The following is a 20,526-nucleotide window of genomic DNA, read 5'->3' as shown; positions in this document are numbered from 1 at the left end:
CTAGCAGTTTTTCTTTCAGCATTCTTACTCTTAGGAAAGGAAATATTGGGGGAATGGAGAAGCTGATCTTGTGGAAAACTACATTTCAGTAGGTCATTTCATTCATGTATCTATGTTAAATTGCTACTTAGATTTTCAAATCAGTAAATGGATTGCTACATCATAATTTTTCTACTTCTTGCAGCATGCTGCTAACAACAAAAGCCTATTACTAGTGGCTCTGCGCTACACAGAGAAAAGACTTTGGTGTCTATTGTGTTGAACAATTGAGAGATCTATTATTACTGTTTGTCACTGAAAATGTGGGAAGCTTCAGAGCAGAAAAAGCAAATGATTTGTAGCTAGTGACAGAATTTACATTTGATTGTTTCAGTTGGCCGGGAAAAGCCTATGGGAACATCTGCAGCACCCAATCAGGAAAAGAAAGGCTTCAGAGAATCTGAACGCCAACCAGCAAAAGCCCAGAAGCAAGTATCTCAAACCCCCTCAACTTTTCCACCCTCAAGTAAGTAATAGTTAACAAACTAGTTTTGATACAACATTTTAGTATGTTGTCCTTCCGTGTATGTTTTCAGTTACTTATCTCAGCTTTTCTAGACCGTTGACTTATGCATATATGCAACACGAACACATTACCAGTTACTGTTTTTCAAAAGGGCATTGGAATGTGGTTCATTGATTAGGTAACAATCAGCATGTAATTGTTGAGGATTTCCACATTACTGTTTTTCAAATTCATGATCATCTATCATAAGGACTATTTCTGTGGAAATTAAGAGGCCGATATCATAAAGAGCACAATCCAAATCCCACTGAAAGCAATAGAATATTTCTCTCACTTACATTTTCTGCTTTATAATTCACTGGGGGAAAGAGTAAGATTTTGGTGTGCTTCATGCTAGCTTTATATCTATGTTGAGGAAGTTAAGAATACTTAAATAATGTTCAGACTGCTATTTCAAACTGTATCTGATGAGTTTGTCAATGTGAATCAGACACCAAGTATGGAATAATTGTTCATAGGGTATAATACTGGGAAGTATTTTAAATAAATTCAGTTGAAACAAAACATTCTGCTCAAATTCAAACACAAGTATGGATTATTTCTGACAGTGTTGTTTCTATTTTTAGCTCAAAACAACTATCTTCAGCTTCCAGTCTATCAGACCTCATGCTGTATTATTGTGTCACAAAGCGTTCCCAAAATGTTGTGGGTTGTCATCACATAGTGTGATATGCTGAATTTAAAACTCATGGCAACAAATTCACAAACCATCAAACCTGTTATCAAAAAAGTAGGATGTTTTTAGGGTCAGGTACAAAGAAGTGATATCAACCATAAAATTGGTTAGGTAAAGTCTATAGCACTTTTTTAGAAGTATTTCTGACACTCATACATGTGGACTCTGCTTATTCAAAATTAGTAGAAATATCAGTCACTCTACCTTTCAAAGAAAATGCTCATATTTTGTAAGATATTTTCACTTAGAGTACTTTAAAGGTTAACTGACTTCGATGTTTGGGGTGCGCCTTCAAATTTTTAATTGATATTCATTAAATACTCATTTACTTTTTTATAGAATTGACATTCAGAAAACGGTGATGTTTGTAGTTACTATGCAATCCAGCAGTAGACATACTATTCAAGCTCAGGACAGATTGGTTAGGCTGACCAGGCCACCTTCTTTATGACAGCATTTGCTAGCTAATAGCTATTTCTTGGTTGTTGTTTTCACAAATAATAATTGGTTTAGGATTAAACAAACAGAAAACTGTGCTACAGCAGTATGGACTTCTATTGTTGCAATGTCAGTTCTCTGTTCTTCAAGACACTTGTACCCTACAGAGATGCTGGGACATACCATCATTCACTTAATAGATCATAGAACAGAGGATTAGAGTGACAGTCAGAAACATATCAGCTAAAATGAAGTGGGACCACATTATAGACTGCAGACTGATCTAAAGTACTGCCCAAGTGAGAACAGAAAGCGTATATATATATATATATATATATATATATATACACACGATTAGAAGATCACAGAAAGGCTAGGAATGGAGGAGATGAAGTAGAAGACATGAAAAACTGAACTCAAAGATTTTTAAATCTGCTATCATACACAAAATCAAGAGCCCTACTGACAATATAGACTTGTGTCATGTTCTGTATCAACCAGTGAGCAAGACTGGACCTTACAGGATTTCCCAAATGACTTGGTATTGTGGATTTCCCCTTTGCTTGTTCCTTTTGTTTCTGAAGTCATGCTTAAATTTCAATAGTGAAACATGAGAGTGCATACGCTAGTCAAAGTAAGGAGAGAGATGCCATTAGCTTCTACAAGGTAAACACAGTCTGTGACACTGAGAACAACTTTGTGGTTCAGCATTAACAAATTGTGTGTCTGAGGAATGATTTCTATACCCTGCATGCTCCTTTCCCATATGTCTGGAATACTGTTAGTTACTAATAATTTTAACACATTTTATTTACAAAGCTAAATAAGACACAAATAAAGTCTGATCATCATTTCCATTAGTTTTACATTGGAAATGATGATACACAAGAGTGCAATAAAATACATCGATACGTAAGCCTCTGCTCTATAAACTCATTTTTCTGATGCTTTATTTCAAAAGCATCTCTCAATCATGTGGTATTTTGGGACCAAATCACTCTCATTTTGTTTGAGATTTGGGATAAATAAATAAAACAGCAAAGTAATTTTTATGAAACTGTGGGAAGGATTGTGACTTCTCCAGCATTCTCATGAAGGGCTATCAGAATGAATTTTTGTTGCAATGGAATTATATCACAGTGCCATGAAGTGTATAAAATCCCATAACTAATCCAGAGTAACCATCAAATCTTCTTTTCAGATTGGAATATTTTTAGCCTGTAGCAAATCAATGTGACTGATTTCCATTTGTAAGAGTGCCAGTAAATTACAAGGCAAAAAACATTCCAAGTTTGTGAATTGTTCGTGCATTATAATTGTTTTCAGGAAGTAGTAGTTTGTGCTTGCAGTAGGTACTCTGTGTAACAATAGCCCAAGTATGGAACTCGGGCTATTATATATATATATATATACGTACTTGGGCTATTATATATATATATATACGCGCTTAGTATACAGAGCAGCCTGGGATTCCTTATGCTTCTTGACTGCCTGTGCATTTCATGATACTTTTCATCTGTTTGCTGGGGAATACCTGTGGGTCACAACTTACACCTGAAGAGTAGGATGTGGTGTTTTCAGAGTTACAGTGTAGGAACTAGAAAACTCAAATTACAGAAAGTAGTGTTACTTGAAGAGTGTTAAACAGTCAAATTCTGAAAAATATTTATTGTACCAAAGCAACTAGTTTGCTTTAGTTTCTACTTCAGTTACTGAAAGCCATACGCCATGAAGAATCTGTTGCTCATAAATGTTTTGTAAGAAGCAAGTCCCAAGGATTCAAATTGGCTTTCCATTTTGTCTTCAAACTTTTGTTTTATCGCTAACAACAAAGTATACTCCAGTGAATTTTACAAGTCTTTGCCATAGGCATAGCTTTTTTTTGTTTAGTGTTTGTAGTGAGTTTGGCTGGGATGGGCTCTGTTTTCTGTATTTCAGACTGATGTTGTCAGTGTTGGTTACACACCAATGCTTTATATATTTCTGAGCAATGCTTGCACAGCACTGAAGCCTCCACTGTTTCTTACTCTGCCCCACCAATGAGCAGTCTAGGAGTGGGTAAGAGGCTGGGAGAGGACACATCCAGGACAGCTGACCTGAACTGACCAAAGGGGTAGTTCATAACAAACAATGTCATGCTCAGCTATAAAAACTGGGGAGGATTTTTTTCCAAAATAGTTGTTCCTTGGGGACTGACTGAGTATAGGTGCACTGGTGGTGAGTGATTGCTTTTGCGTCACTTGTTTTTTGTGTTAGATTTTTTTCCCTTCACTTATTAAACTGTGTTTATCTCAGGAAAAAAAGAAAAAAAAAGAAAAAAAAAAAAAAAAAGAAAATCCCAGCCAGAGCCAGTACAGCATTTTAATCAAGCAAATAAAAAAACCAAAGGGCTCTGATAGCAAAACATGTAGTGAAGCAGGGACATGCATAGTGATGCACTGGGAATTCTTCAACAAATCAGTATCAGTGGCTTTTATGAATTCCACAATATCCTAAGTGAATTTATACATTTAGAGCCTCTGGCCTCAAAAAGCTTGGTTCATAGAAAGCCACTTAACAGATGAGGAATGAGTTATGGGATACAAAAGAAAATTAATCTGCAGTGCAGATTATAGTTAACATATTAACTGTATGTATTACTATATATTACTATCATCCATTATAGTTAGCATATTCTCTTTGCAGCCATATGAAAAGGCCAAATGAAGAACTGTTTAGGAATCCTTGAAGGACACAGTATATATGCAAATGTTGGTTCATCTTTTCAAACTCAGGGCTTAAATCTACCTCTTGTGTCAGAACAGATTATAAGTATTGGAGGGCAAGAGCTCCCTGTTTTGGAGAAGACTTCCTGGAGAGGAGTGTGTAGAGGTGACTTTATAGTGGTGCCATTATTGAAAATTACTGTTCCAGATATCTGATGTTTGCAAACTCCACTTTGACTAAAATACTCAAAATTAATTTCCTTCACCCCATGAGCGTCTACTTTTTCATACTTCAGTGGTGTCATTTGACATCTCTGCACATATACTCTTTTTTTAATCTAAAGGGTATGCAAAAGATCACTAGGTGCTATTCTCAAGTTAAATATGTTTCCTGAAATTATATTTGTTCAGTCACTAAAGCTGTGAATTGTGCTCATAAAGTGGTACTGCACTGCTGTTGTCTCATTTATGCAGAAACTCCCTCAGCCCAAACACAGACACTGTATACTTAAGTATGGTTGGCAAGGATATACTGTGCTTTTTTTTTTTAGTACTTTACAGTATTTAATACTTAACTTGAAGAAAGTTAAATTCCTAAACCATTTTTTTTTGATTTGAAATTAAAATTGTCTCTACTTTTGGACATGTTTCTGTTTATAATCTCCCAACACAAGACATTGGAAGAACATTTGCACATAATTCTACTCATTTCTAAATGTAAGGACCCAGAAATGTTAATCCAATGGCCATAATTCTACATCACAACATCTTTACTTTAAACCAGAATACATATAAAGAATAGGATGAGGGAGACTTGTTCTTTTCCAGTTGAGTGTTGTACCTTACCCAATCAGTACATTTTGGTGTAGACAAGAAACATAAATCAACCTTTTCAGACTATCTTACTTGCAATGAAAAAATACAATCCCCTCTCTGTTATGGTCTCCTTATGTGCTGAAGTTACAGCAGTGACTGGCAGTTTCATGTCGATTTTCATCTCCCACTAATGTTCTGTATTTCACAGAGGAAATGAGAAATCCCCAAGGTGGTGAGTGTCCCCCTCCTTCAGCTGATGAATGGAAAGTGTCAATGATGACAGGAAATGCAGGAACTCAAGTAAATGTCACTCTCTGGATATATGGAGACAGAGGAGCATTTGGACCAATAACTCTTGGCAAGGACAACAGGAAGCAGCTGTTTCTTCCCAGGCAGGAGGATGAATTTCAGGTAGCTAATGAAGGCTAAGAACATTATTTTACTGTGTACCTTTCCAAAGACTATTCTGTCACGTGAAAAGAAGTGTTTTTCTGTTATGTTTACTGCATAAAATAAATCTCTATCTAATCTCTGTGAATTCTGCATTGAATCAGCTTGGTGCATATAGTTAGCATTGAAAGAAATATTATTTCTTTCAACTCCCTCTACCAGATATAGTAGTCAGAATAGGACAATGGCAGGAGTAAATTGATTTCTCTAAGGCCATTGATTTGAAACTAGCTTCAGAAACTATCCACACATAAACAAATCACATGTGATGTGAGGCTTGTGTATCATTTAGTTACCTTTAGTAATGAAATGTTCTTGTGTACAGTTTTCAAAGCATACTATAAAATGGATATTGTGGAGTTAGTTCAATTAAGGAAGATAACTGAGCCATTTTTCAGCCACCATATTATAAATAGCTGGAATACTAGAAGATTTACCAATGAAATTACTGAGAGACCAATAAACTACCTGTTATCATGTCATTAAAAAAAAAAAACTTTTGCTATTATTTAAGAATAATCCCACCTCTATTTTAATAGGAACATTATTTCTAGATATGCTGAGAAGAAATTAACAAAGGGGCTAAAATTTCTGTTTTGTGTAAATCTTTGTCTGAGAAGCATGTGACACATCACTGTCTTCAGATAACTGATGCAGACGTTATACTTTTCATATTTTGTGTAATTTTTTTCTGCACTCTTCTAATGCAATCTTGGCACAAATCAAAAATTTTACTGTCAATATTAATAATAATCTCTATGAATAAGGCATAGACAGGAAGCTAACTGACTGTAATGTTCATTTTTTAAGCATGTGAGCTATATATTATGATCCACGGGGAATCCTGTTCTCTTAATTATTGAATAATTCATGAGAAGCATTGGGTAATAGCATGTTTACAGTGTTAATCTATACATTTTTAAGAGATGGACCAGTTTCTCTTCTCTGAAATAGACATTGCACATTATAGCTGTGTGCTCTGGATAATGATCTTGTGAGACAGCAGAATCTTTTTAACAGTACCTGGGGCTCCTACTGTATTTTTTTGCATCACACTGACACTATTATGTTCAGGCATTAAACAGCAAATGGCACCAAAGTGCTTTTTAATCTTTAGTCTGCAGAAAAAAAAAAAGAATAAAAGGTAAAAAAAAAAAAAAAATAAAAAAAGAGTAAATGTTCCTTCTTCCCCCCCCCCCCCCTTATTTTTCCTTTAAACTTTATCCTGTACTTGTTTAGCATGATAAGTCTTGAAATGCTGATAGGAATGCAATACTTTTAAAGGATTATATTTTTGCTATTTGCATCCTTGAGCTGGATATATTTTTACTGATATTTTCTAGAACAAAAGATACTAAATTTTACTATTTAAGTAATCAGCTCAATCATAGCTCTGGCCAGCAGTTCTTGGAACAAAACAGCTACCAAGAGCCTGTGGTAGTTGGGCAATTTGGAGTCAGTTTTCTTTAACCTTTTACTTTATCAGCAGTATGCACAACTATGAAAAATTCAAGTAGAACTATTTTAATAAGTGAAAACCCTTCGTATGTGGCCTTCCTTCTCTCACCTTACCCATATGAGTAGTCACTGCCTGTTTGATCCTTTTTAAGACTGTGCATGTGCAAAATGTCAAGAAGGATATAAGTTTTTTTTTCCTGGGAAATCTCTGCTTGTTTTAGGCAGAAGTCATTCTTTGCAATTTGACAAAGCCCAATGCATTTATGTTTTGTATTGATATTTGAAACGAATATATAACTGTTAACCAAATAGTCTAAAGAAGGATTGATTAGAATACGCAGAAAACATGACAGTAATGTATATTCAGTGAACAACAGCTCTGTGAGGGAGATGGTATCTCACATTACTTGAGAAGGGGGCTAGTTTGTTTGATTTACTTGATTACTTCTCTAATCCAAAAGTCTCCCAGTTACCCAGTTAATAAATCTACACATATAGAGAAATATTAAGGAACATGAGCAAGGATATGAGAATCTGACTCCACAGAACAATGCAAATTTCCTAAACCATTGGAACAATGTAAATAGCTTCTTTTTGTATAAACAATTGAATGGAATAGGCTGTTGCCAAGCTTTTATTAATAGAATTATTACTTGAAGATAATATGATAATGCTTTTATTTTTTCTTTCCTAGAAGTTCATTACAAATGATCTAAAAACTTGTGTTCAATTTAAGTAATGGTTAGATTTCAAATAAACTCCAGAAAAGTGCGGTAGAACAAGACTTCATGGAGTAGCTCTCATAAGTAAGAGCACTAGAATGCACTTTGAAAGTGCAAAGAAATTGCATATGTGCAAATCACAGAGAGTCAGAAAACAAAAATAGTATTAGTGGCTTTCCAAGTTTTGCAGATGTTCTGCTAGCTTTTGAGAACTTATTCTTCAAGGGCTCCAAAAGCTTTTTATCCCTTACTTTCACATACCAGGGTTTATGATCATTTTGCTGTGCTGCATTATGGAAAAATTTGTGGCCTGTAATTTAATGGATTTACTTTCACATTTATTCTCTCATGAGTGGCCCTTACCAACTTTTTTTAAATCTTCAAACTTTGATGAGTTTAATTATCCGCCAAATCATTTTCCCTGCAAATATCTTGATTTCATTAGGCTAAAATCTGGTCAAACTAGAGCTCAGACAGAAATCTGCCTAGACAAATTGCAAGCTGTCTCTTTTCTGGACTATGTAATCTGAATCTGATGGTCAAATGTGTGCTGTTTTTATACACTTAGATACTACAGTGGTTCAGAGAAATCTGGAACCATGCAAAGATAAACCATGCATTTTTATGTATCCTTTTTCGCATGTGAGGTAACTTTTTTTTTTTCTTTTTCTTCTGGAAATATGGGCCAAATTGAAGGCATGGAAAAATATGGAAATACAGGGCAAATGTTTTTTGTGCATAATGAGAACTGAATTTTTGAGTCATTTCACATGTGATGATAGAAAATACAATTTTTATTTTTTTCCCCCAAGATTCACAGCTGTAATAGTTCTAAGCATAGAATACCTAGGCATATGCTTGCCATTGGGATGCCTCTTTTTCCATGTGTGTAGGAGACTGAAGTATCTCTTAGTCATTAATTAGATACAGTGCTATTTTGCAAGGTATGGCCTTCCTTAATCAGCATGCAGCCTCTACTGCACAAACTTAAATTATGTTATATACAATTTTTGTGTAGTCATATGTTGTATTGTTCTGGTTTTATTTCAGGTTAAAATAAAAAACGTTGGGAATATCTACAAGATAAGAATTGAACTCGATGAATTACCAAATGAGCAGTCAGAGTGGAATTTACAGAGTGTAAGATTTTTATGATAAATTCTTTTTTGCTTTATTATTTTTTATATGAACTAAAACCCTATCTCTCCATAAAGCTTTAGCTTCATGAATCAAAAAATGATGGTTGTGATACATGCTTATTGCTTTGTCATAGGCTGCTAGGATGACAAAACTATTGATGCAGTAAGTCACCTGAACTGAATTTCTGGACTTTTTTTGAAATTATTCTTAATTTATGGAGCTTGCAGATGTAAATTTTAGTGTATTGGTGGCTTCTATGAAGTTTTGCTTTGTAAAAGCTCGCCTGTATTCCTCAGTGTTTGCTAGGGAGATCCTAACTATAAATTCAAGCTATGAAAAATTGAAAATGATGGAGAAGCAATTATTCCATGACAACTGCATGCAAAGAGTGAAGAAAGTTTGCTGAAGAGTAGGCTGGTTCTAACTGGCCCAAACATAGCTCATAATTATAACAATTTTCAGGGAGAAAAAAAAAAAACACAAAAACAAAACAAAACAAAAACCAAACAAAAAAAAAAACACAAAAAACCCACGATATTTTAAATTTAGAATTATTTTTTCTTTTCTGCTTCTGTTTTAACTCTATTTTTCTCATGATATTCAGGCATATTTGCCAGATTAAACTCATTCTAAATTCTTCCTAACGCTGACATCCATGCATAATTTCTTTCATGATTACAGATAAGTATTCATCTCCCATTTCTTATTTTGTATCCATAAGACATAATCTCAGTCCAATTTAGACAACCAGAATTACAGAGTAATAACAGATTTTGACATTTACTGAAAACTCTAACTGCACCAAAACTGAATGCAAATATAAATATTTCTGTTGCTCAAATGGCTGCAGGAGTCCTGCTTTCCATTCTGGTGGTTACAGAATATTTCTTTAACATCTTGGTCCAAATTTCAAAGGGTAACACTGTGATTTCAAGTATTTCTTTTCACAGGAAGAAACAAATTACGTTGAAAGCTGTGTTTTCTGACAAAGCAGTTAATATTTGCTATTGTTATGAATCAGCAGGGGGAGCTCTGCCAATAAACATTACAGACTAAGGATCACTGCTGCAAAAGTATTTCACGTTAGAATAAATGCATGTTTTGGTGCTAAAAGAAGTGTTCATTTTAGTTAAAATAATATTTTATTGGAAAAGTGAGATAAAGGCATATATTGTCCCAATTTCCAAAGTATTAGAATCTGAATGTAAATACATATTTTCATAATTTTGTTCACAAATGTTATGCATGCTATATCCACATTCAGAACAGAACAGCAGAGTGACAATTTTCTGCTACTTATTTCCTTTTGCTTGTGAAGACCTGTGGAAAAACTGCAGTACACACTATTATAATTCAAGACCAACAAAAACTGCTGCCATGAAAGAAAAAGAAACACTGCTTCAGTTATAGGAAACAAGTAGGACAGCTATCATGATGTACCATGGCTAATAACTTGAGAATTTAAATTCTTCAGAAGAATAGATAGAAGATGCTGGTACTCAGACTTTCTTTTGTTCTGGTGTAAAAAGAGCCAAATACAACATGAATTGATTTAATATTTCAACATATCCTCTCCTTGCCAAAGTATCCTCTCCTTGGCAAAATTCAGGAAGATATAGATGATGAGTTTCGTCCTGTTTCCATTTTAATTTAAAAATGTATCAATCTTTCCACAACTTCCAAAAGCTCAGTCTCACCTATCCTCACTTACTAGAATGTTTTCAGGCTTCACCACTCCAAACAGTGTTACATAGAGGTGGTCCATTGACAGAAATCAGAACTGATGACATTTGTAAAGGAAAAAAAAAAAAAAAGAATTTAAATTATAGATTTGTTTGTTCCAAGAATAAGATAATTTTAAAGTGTAGGGCATTTTTAAAGAATACAGGCTGGCAATTTCAGCTGAGATAACAAAGATGTGAATAAAGATCCTCTCTAGTTATAAGTAAAGTAGCAGTTAAAATGAAAATGTTTTCATACTGCAATTTTGTGTGTCATATTTACTGATCACATTATTTTTGTCTGAGATAGAAGAGTTAAAGAAACTGTTTTGTTGTTGAGAAGCAAAACACTGAAGAGAGTGAACTGAGTCATAGTTAAACTGCTTCTTCCTTAGGTGACACTGCAACATCTGATGAGTAAGAAAACTCTGAATTTTCCAGCAAACACATGGTTGTCAAAGAATAGTGTTGACAGAGATTTTGTCTTTGAACTTCCAGTAGTGGAAGCTGGAAAACCTATCTATCCAAGTATGTATTGCACAGTTACATATATATTGGTTACTTGGTTTTCAGTATTAATGTCATCTGAATTATACTCCATCTGCTGTATATCCATAAATGTGGTCTTAGCAATCTTAAAAACAGATAGTTAGACTGAGTTTGGGAGAATATACTCCAGCAAATTAATTGCAAATCATATTTTGCAATCATACTTAACATATTTTTCTTTTGGTTATGTTCGGAAGTTGTTTTATACCATGTTTATGTCTACACTGGTGACTTGGAGCAAGCTGATACAGATTCTGCTGTTTATCTGTGTATCTATGGAAAAAGAGGAGATTCTGGTCTAAGACTTCTGCGTAAATCTGGTATACCAGTGAAATTTCGGAGAGGAAAGGTAAGTCTTTAGAAGAATTTGCTTAGCTGTGTAAACATAATTAAGTAATTTTAATTGATCTTAAAAAGTTCCTAATAAAAAAGATCAGGGACTTAGCACCTCACATGTTCAACAGAGGTTTAGCAACTAAGGAAAATCAGATGTTATGAACCCAGGAATAAATGAATGAGTAAAACCACAGGCAGGTAAAGGGGAAGAAAAATTATATTAAGAAACCCCTGGAAGCTAATGAGAAGAGCTTTCTGTGAATATAAAATATTTTCTGTCAAGGTATAATGAGTTATGGCTGGCTACAAATGAGTGCACAGAAATCATTCCATGATTTCAGATCTTAGTAAACTGCTGGCTATGTACTTCTTTTAACACATATTAGTATAGTATTGAGATTAATGCAAGGCAGTTTTGAAGTTATTTCATCATTCAATTACATCTGATCTCCTCCATAAGTAATATATATATATATCATCCTGATTTTCTGCAGTAGCGTATGGTTGAATGTCAGGAACTACTGGGCTTAATCTTAGCTCTGCCGGTGGCCTTCTTATGACCTTCTAAGATACAAGCCTGTTACTTCATTTGTGAGCTATTGAGGATTAACACTTGCATATCTAACAAATGGCACGAGGCTCTTAGATGAACAAAAACAAAACAAAAGGCAGTATATAAAATACTAGTAATAACCCATTGGAAAACTCCAGAGGTATATGTACTGTTTTAGAATATGTATTTTACATCATTACTAGTGCATTAGGTATGAAGTTTTATTCAAATTGAAATTCAGAATTTAAATGGAGTTGTCTAGGGGATTATTCTAGCTGATCTGATGGAAAATTCAACATTTTTTATCAGTGGAATAAGGGCTGGTTCAAAGTACAGTTTGTTATAGAAATGGGTGAACAAGACAGTGGATTGTAGGGGGAGGTAGAGCAGGGCCTGGGATATATCATTCTGTGACAAAGGCGGCTGAATGCTGACTTGAACAACATGATTGTTGTGGTTTAAACTGTCAAGGAGTTCAGCACCACACAGCCATTTATTTACTCCCCACAACGAAGGGGGAGAGAATCAGGGCACAAAACCCAAAAAACCTCATGGGTTGAGATAAAGACATTTTAACACAGCAGAAAAGGAAGGGAAAATAATTATTATGATAAAGGAATATACAAAACAAGTGATGTGCAATGCAGTTGCTCACTACCTTCTGATTGATGCCCAGGCAGACCCCAAGCAGCTGCCACCCTGCTGGCCAACTCCCCCAGTTTTTATAGCTGGGACATCCAGTATGGGACATCCCTCTGGCCAGCCTGGGCCAGCTGTCCTGGCTATTGTCCGCTTCTGGTGCACCCCCAGCCTCCTCACTGGCAGGGCAGCACAGGAAGCTGAAAAGCCCTTGGCTCTGTGTAGGCACTGCTCTGCAACAACTAAATCATCGGTCTGTTATCAACAGTTTTCATCAAAAATACAAAATGCAGCATCATATCAGCTACTAGGAAGAAAGCTAACTCTATCTCAGTTGAAATCGGGACAATATCTACCCTTTATTCCATACCACCTACACCATGCTCAGGTTCCACACTTTCCAGTACATCCCAATTAATCACCACCTTTCTTGACTTTTGATGTATATACACATATAATTCCCTTAGTCTACAGGCAATCCCTCTAACATGTCTGAATTTATTTAATCCATGACTTTGGGCCCCATCCGTCATAACAGTCTTTCAGGGCAGAAGAGATGGTGTGTGTTGTTGGATTGTTGCATGTTTGTTGTTGTTGTTGGATTGTTGCATGGCATCCTTCAGAAAGGATAGTTTGCGATAATATATCATGTATACACAAGGAAGAAGTAAAGTTGCACAGGCAATCTTAATTCTGCCATTTGCTAAGGACTGAGAATTTTACAGACGTGAATTTTCCAATGTAGTTCTTTCCTTCATTTTCCTTTTACTGAAGAGTGTGATCTGGACAGTTACAAGGAGGGAGAAAAAGCTATATGCTTTTTACCATGACAAAAAGTTACCAACCTGAACCTTTCACCTGATCAACTTCATGCTCCTATTAAAACAGTCTTTGCCAACAGTAAGCACATGTCTAAACGATTAACAGTGACATGTCAGACTTCAGTTTCTTCAGGCAAAATGGAATGTAAATAGAGGAGGTGAGACCACAAAGAGCAAAGCATGAGAATGTCCGTATTTTAAATAAACTTTAACAAAGGAAATAATTGCCTGAACTGGTTCTTACCTAGAGAAGTATTGTGGTAAACAGTGAGGTACTGGAATAATAGTGAAGGGCAGTAGGCAGCATTTTGTATGATGGGTGAAAAAAAGTATTTGGGATTATTATTACATTCTGATTTTAGTTGTGTTTTCTCACTTAGTCTGATGCATAATCAAAAGACTTGACTTTTTGGATACAACCCCTTTGATACAGTCCAGCTACCAGTAAAATCAATAGGAATCTTGAGCCACTGTTAAGGGTTACATCAGGCTTTTAAAATACTGTTGCTTCCAGACTTTATTAATGTTTTGCAAGTTATGGAATGCCATCTCCTCTGTGTCCTAGGTCAATGCTTTTGAAGTGGAAGCTGTATCTCTTGGAAAACTGCAGAAGGTGCTGTTGCGCTGTGAGGCTAATTCTAAGTCCCAGTATTGGTACTGTGATAAAGTCATTGTCAGAGAAGCTGAGAACAACTTGGAATATGTTTTCAATTGCGAAAGGTAGCTTTTACAAGAATTATCTTAAATATAAGATAGATTTCTGAGGATATCTATGGTTTCAATAACAGTATGATACCAACAAATGTACTAAATGAGTATTTTCCAGAAAAAACAGATTTGGATTATTGTGCAGTTGTATAAAAACCACAAAATGTGTTGCTCCAGAATAAGTTGCTTGAGTTCATAGGCTATGGTTGATATCAAAGATTAAATTCTTAGATCTCATGGTTATATGTTCATGGGTCATGGTGACTAGATTATACAGTGTAGTCTTATTATACGAGGATCAGTGCTATAAGCATGCCTTACCTATTCAGGAAGAAAAGATAAAGCACACAAAAAGGGTCTAAGTTTTCAGTTTTGTCGTCTATCTCATGGGTATGTGCATCATTTGAGGGAAATGGAGGGAGCACAGAGAAACAATGTGACCATGTGAGAAGGCACTAGAACAAATAATATTTAAATAGAATTTAATAAATATTATTTAATAAATGCAGGATGCCTAGTTATCTTGTCTGGATTTTTATGAATTTGTTATGTAACTTGAACAGCTTCTTGCAACTCCAGGTGTCACATCCTCAAAAGAGGAATAAAGATACCCTCTTACTTTTTTAAAACTCTCTAAAACATATGCTTCAGTCAGGAGAGAGAGAAGCTTTTTCATTCATAGCTTTTCTAAAAGGAAACACTGCCACTGAAAAAGGGTTAAAGTAGGTCAGTGTTGGGGCTCAGGGCTAGCCTCCATCTGGGCCCAAATGTAAAGCTGAAACACTCTGCTCTGTTCCAGGAGGAAAGCATTTTTGTTCTTCAGAAATCTAGTATATTAATCTTCAGCCTCACAGTTTTATTTTACACTGATATTTTATGATGCACAGTATTAACAAAATGCTGTATTTTTGCTCACTTAGCCAAAGAAATATCACCATCTTATCTGACTTAAAAAAAAATTAAAAAAAATCTGATAACTAGTTTCTGAACATCCAACAGCTGTCACTAGATTTTAGTTATACACTATGCCTTAGTTATCTTAGTTACTTTTTAACATTTGAGATTGCAGTTTATACCTGTGATCAGGTTTTATCAGATATGATACAGGTAAGCTGTGTCTAGTAAGACCAAATTTACTTCTTAGGGACTAGTTCTAACATAAATTGGTCTGTTAACGTTTTCAAGACAAAAATAAGAAACCTAAAAGACTGCAGAATTCTGTCAAATATTTGTCATTTTAGTTACATGTTCCTATGAATTGTCCTTGATCTAGCATTTCTTGGCACCTAAAGACTTAGTTGTGATACAGTAATACAGTGAAATAAGTTTGTGGCTTGTATGGTAATCTCAATCAGAGAAGTTTCTTTACAGAAATTTAGAAAGGAGAGAATTAATAAGAATGTAACAAAACAGCAACTGAAAAACAATAAATAATGGTATTCTCTTTGAATTTCTTTTGGATTTTATTTGTCAGGAAAATGTTCAGAAAATAGTTATAATTCTACTTGTCTTTGTTCTAAAGACTCTATTTATTTTTTCCTGGAAATAAAATTGCTGGAATATTTGCCAGGGATTGCATTGACCTTTTTCCTGAGGGTGTCACAACCATTTTTTGTTCATTTGCTGAACCTGTACCTGCTGTGGCAGATGTCTCTTCAGTCCTTTGCCAGGTTCATGCTACTCCTTGGTGTGAACTTGTCAGGTAGGGTTGGTGGGAAGGGGCGGGGGGGCACCCAGGAATAGAACTCTGGCACTGTCTGGGGATGAGGCTTCAGAGACTGCTCACTTGAGACTTGCAAAGACTTTTTCACCTTTAATGCATGTACACCACCTGGTAAGCAACAGAACCGCACAGAACCTGATGACTGGATATAGAGGGTAAAGGAAGGGAGGCCTCTGCAGGTGGGATGGGCAAGCATGTGTGCCACGGCTGAATGGTGTTGTGTCGTTGTTAGGGACATGGAGAACAATACACTTGCAGCTTTGTGTCTTGTTAGCCTGCTCAGGCTCTCATGGACCTGAAACTGTGACTATGGAGAGAACGGTGCTGCTGCTGTTATGCATGCCAGGGACAGCTCCTTTTCCTCTGGGCTTTTCTATACAACCTGTCCAGTTTATGACGGTTTGCAGGCAGGCTTCATAGGAGACTGAAGGAATTAGATCATTCCTGGAGAGTCCATGGGAGTGGGCCTAACAAAGAAAAAACAGCAGCCCAGAAGCTTAATTAACGCATTTTTATTCTGTAGAAGAGCGGTGTGTGTGTGTGCGTGTGTGCGCGTTGTTTGGTTGGTTTTACCAAGCAGGAGGAAACTAAAAAAGTTGCTAATATATGTTCTAAATAAAAGGATTCAAAATAGTCATTAGCCTAGTGTATCAAGACTAGAAACCTAGCCAACATATGCCTTCATTTATATTTCTTCACACTCATCTATTTGTCCTCAACTGGTAGGGAGAAAAAGGAAGTGCAGAATTTGTTTCCATCTTTGTTTTTGTCACTGAACTTTGAATCTTTGAATTTACAATATAGCACGATAGATACACAAAAATTGTAATTAGCATTCAGACTATAGTACTGTTCCCCCCCCTCCCCCCAATGTTCTTTTTAGCTGTACAAATAAATATTATTGTGCCACATGAGTCCCTTAGGGACAGAGGTATATTTTTATGTTTTCACAGCTCTTACATTTGCACAACTATAATTTCTTTGTTGGGTCAAATCCTAAATTTCTACTTTAACATCTATCAAATCAGCTACTGAAGTTTTTAGAGGTTGTATACCCTTGCTGTCCCCTTGTATTTGGTATGAAAATAAAATGTAGATAATTCACTTATATTGCCATATGTTGGAGAAAAAACTGATTCCTACTGGCTTTCTTATATTTTTTTTTCTCTTGTTTTTAGGTGGCTTCCATTTATGTCCCAAGGTGTAATTCATTCAGAAATTGATCTGTATCCTCAAGGTAAGTTTTAGTGTTACTCTATGGAAGTGTTATCAATAAGTTGTAATTTCTTCCTCTGAAGAAATTTAGGCTGAACTTAGACATTGAATATCAGAGTTAACCATTTTGTGGCTTCCTTTGTTATATTTTTAAGAGAGTACAGTTTGTATTTATATTGCATGATGGATATAGGTGTTAGTGAGGAAGTAAGGGACGGAAAGTTTTCTTGGGACGGAAAGTTTTCTTGTATTGGCATGAAGGCTTGAATCCAAAATGTCCTTCATCTCTTCTTTCAAATCTTTTCTTTAACATTGAAGGATAGATCCTTTATTAACTGCATTTTTGTTATATTTTGGCAGAAATTCAAGTAAATCAGCAGCTGAAAATGCAACAAGAAACAAATGGTAAATACTCTTGTCTTCTGTCTTTAATGAAGACTATTTCTATTTCAGAACTAATTGCTTTACACACTTATTGCCATTTATATTTATTTTAAAACATGAATTACAGCACACTATTTTAATATTTAGTAAACTTTGAACTTCACATTCTAATTTAAATAATAAATTACTTTATTTATGCTTTTTCTTATTCCGTATTTTTTCTTTCCAATAATGTTAATTTTTTCTCTGTTTACTTGGAAATTCACATTTTTTTCTATTATTTTCTTGTTATCTATCTTAATTTCTGCTTTTTTAGTTAACATTTTACACCATGATTCTTTCTCCCAGATTACATATAGGTTTGTACTCATCATTAGCTTTATATTTTCTGTTTCACTTGTGATTTCATATTTGTTCATGTTGACTTTTCCATCCTCACAACCAGTGCAGATTAAATTATGTATCTTAATAACACATAACCTTTTCTCAGCTGTGAGAAGTGCTGTAGGTTGAACAACAATTTGTAAGATGTCAGGAGAAAGTTTGAAAATGTTTATTCATACATTATTATATCCATGGAGACACAAATAATTTGTTTTAAATGGCATCTCAATGGAAAGTCATTAATTATAAATTTTGTATGTAGTTATTTTTACAAATTATATTCGAATCCCATTCTCTTCTTAAAATCCTTATTTTGAATGAAAACTATATTTATCCTTGCTCCTTTCTATGTCTTTTTTCAGAAGGTTTGTATTTTCAATCTGTTCATCAGTCTTTGTGTCTTACCTGTTCTGCTAGCCTAGATTCCATGAGGCCTGCACCTATAGATCCTTCTGTACATAATTCAAATCAGTCTGCAGAGTCCTTGAATTTACAGATCTCTACTTTGTGTCATTTAAGCTACGCTTGTCTGGATGTATATTAAAACCTGCAACAGACACAAATTGCTTTATCAACCTAACAAAAAAATGACAACAAGAGGGAGTAGATTAAGAGTATATTTAATTGGCTTATCGTCAATGGAGGTGGACTTGCAATTTTGATCACAGCACTCTGAGTTGGTGAGAGAAATATCTTTGTGCTGTCCAGAAGACCTGGTCAGCTTTGTTATTGGCAAAACTTATCTGCTGTCAAAACAGGTCTGTTTTATAGAAACATAAAATGGATTTGTTGCAAATGTCCTCAGTCAGAGTTGGGTAGCCAAAAGTATATGCACCAAATAGCTTAATGTCTGGGACGCTTCCTGAAATAAGAAACAGCGAGAAAGAGACCTGAAGCTGGGTATCCCATTCCTAATGGGAATGCTGTGATTACTGAATGAGTGGCTGACCTGAGATTTTGTTCACTTTTTTTTCCCATGAGTTTATATAAATATCAAAATTTCATTGTCTTTATTTTTTATTTTTTTTCTCAAACAATTATTTTCTGGGCAGTAGAACTTTCTAGTGTATTGTACTGTTTCTAATCTGTAAAGAAAAAAAAAAAAGAAAAAAATATCTAGAAAATCCCCTGTGGTAAGGTACCATTTTCTGACACCCCTGGGCATACACTTGGTGTCAGGTTGAACCTTTCCTCCATGTATCCTAAACGAAAGTCATCTCTTTAAACATTTTTTCATATTATTTTCTCCTCAGTGTGTAATCCTCATCAGTAATTAAGAAGCAATTGGTCTTCTACCTCATCAGAACAAAACCTAGCTTTTTATGCCAAAGAGAACGAGAATTACGTGTTTGCAATATTTACCATTTCCAGTTTTTATTTGTAACCATGAAGGAATGCCATGAGAATTTCTGGCATCAAAGAGATAAGAAAATTTAGGATCCTTCTCCTATACTTATATTTTCCTTCAAACACAAAGCCCTGTTTTCAGAAAAATTAAAAGCCTCAAAGTCAATATAGAGGAGTACAAGCTAAATTTTTTTATCATATTTTTTGGGGGATGTTTGGTTCCTTTTTTACCTTGAGAGTTGCATTGCATTCAGACTGTTTTACTGATACTACACTTACCCTTTGGAGGCAGCACTGTAGCTAGCTAAAATATATGGTCTCAAGAGTACTAACTGTTGTTTTGACGCTGTTTTGCTTAACAAAAGAGAGACTTAGAGAGAGCATAATAGAACAGAAAAGGCCATCAAAAACACTTGAGGTACGATAAATCAGACAGTGAACAAGTCCAAAATAAAATAAATTCATTTTGCCTCTTTTAAAATTATTATTTCTGAATGAATTTTGAATTTTTCACTGTATTGGAGGAGTAGTGGTCATATTTTATCCTTTGTCTATACCATTTTTCATAAGCATGAAGTTGTCCTTATTTTCCAGCCACATAGTCTGAAGTGACATATTTTAAAGAAATTAATATTATACTGCTGGAAAACAGTAGAGGCTGACTTTTTTGGTAAATGAGCTCTTTGAAGGGGCAAGGAGCCTCCTGCCTTATGATCTTTGCTTCTGCCCTCAGTGTATAGAAGCTGTTCACCTTTCTAATTGATGTTAAACCTTTTGTAGTCTGGTGCTATAGTTCTTTTGTCGAGAAAGTGGGTATATAGAGAAAGCTGTAGGGTTTTAAATTGTCTAAGGCACAGAAGGGAAGAGGTTGTTACAAGCTGGAGACTGACAAGTTTCAATGGAAAATATGGTGATTCACTTCCTTATGTGTATCCAAAAATCTTCTGTCACTTTTCAGAACGAGGGTTCAGCCAGACCTCAAGAATTTGGAAAACAGGACATGAAACTTCCTTGCTCCAGTTCAGTCTTCATGGGACAAATTACTAATGGATAACGGGGCTGGCCCAAGATGTACACTTCTGTCAGACAACAGATTTAATTCATTCAGGCACTACCAGACATCCTTCTATTAATAAAACTGCAGTGTACACTGTGGCATTTATTTATAAGATGACT

At 35.1% G+C, this 20,526-nt stretch overlaps 1 protein-coding gene across 7 annotated transcripts in view; it reads left to right on the top strand.

Moving 5' to 3' along the window:
• The window catches only part of RP1 (RP1 axonemal microtubule associated), a 217,428-nt gene that overhangs the window by 72,706 nt on the left and 124,196 nt on the right, over nucleotides 1-20,526 (top strand). For all 7 annotated transcript variants that reach the window (XM_083823906.1, XM_083823902.1, XM_083823904.1 and 4 more), the window contains 8 exons: nucleotides 374-505; nucleotides 5,409-5,611; nucleotides 8,881-8,970; nucleotides 11,087-11,219; nucleotides 11,438-11,589; nucleotides 14,155-14,309; nucleotides 17,199-17,257; nucleotides 17,596-17,640. In XM_083823906.1, the coding sequence (XP_083680032.1) occupies nucleotides 374-505; nucleotides 5,409-5,611; nucleotides 8,881-8,970; nucleotides 11,087-11,219; nucleotides 11,438-11,589; nucleotides 14,155-14,309; nucleotides 17,199-17,257; nucleotides 17,596-17,640 (969 nt within the window). The remainder of the gene's footprint in view (nucleotides 1-373; nucleotides 506-5,408; nucleotides 5,612-8,880; nucleotides 8,971-11,086; nucleotides 11,220-11,437; nucleotides 11,590-14,154; nucleotides 14,310-17,198; nucleotides 17,258-17,595; nucleotides 17,641-20,526) is intronic.

The sequence above is a fragment of the Anser anser genome (assembly GCF_964211835.1).
Source record: "Anser anser genome assembly, chromosome: 2".
NCBI lineage: Eukaryota > Metazoa > Chordata > Aves > Anseriformes > Anatidae > Anser > Anser anser.
This window is presented reverse-complemented; position numbering and strand designations above follow the sequence as displayed.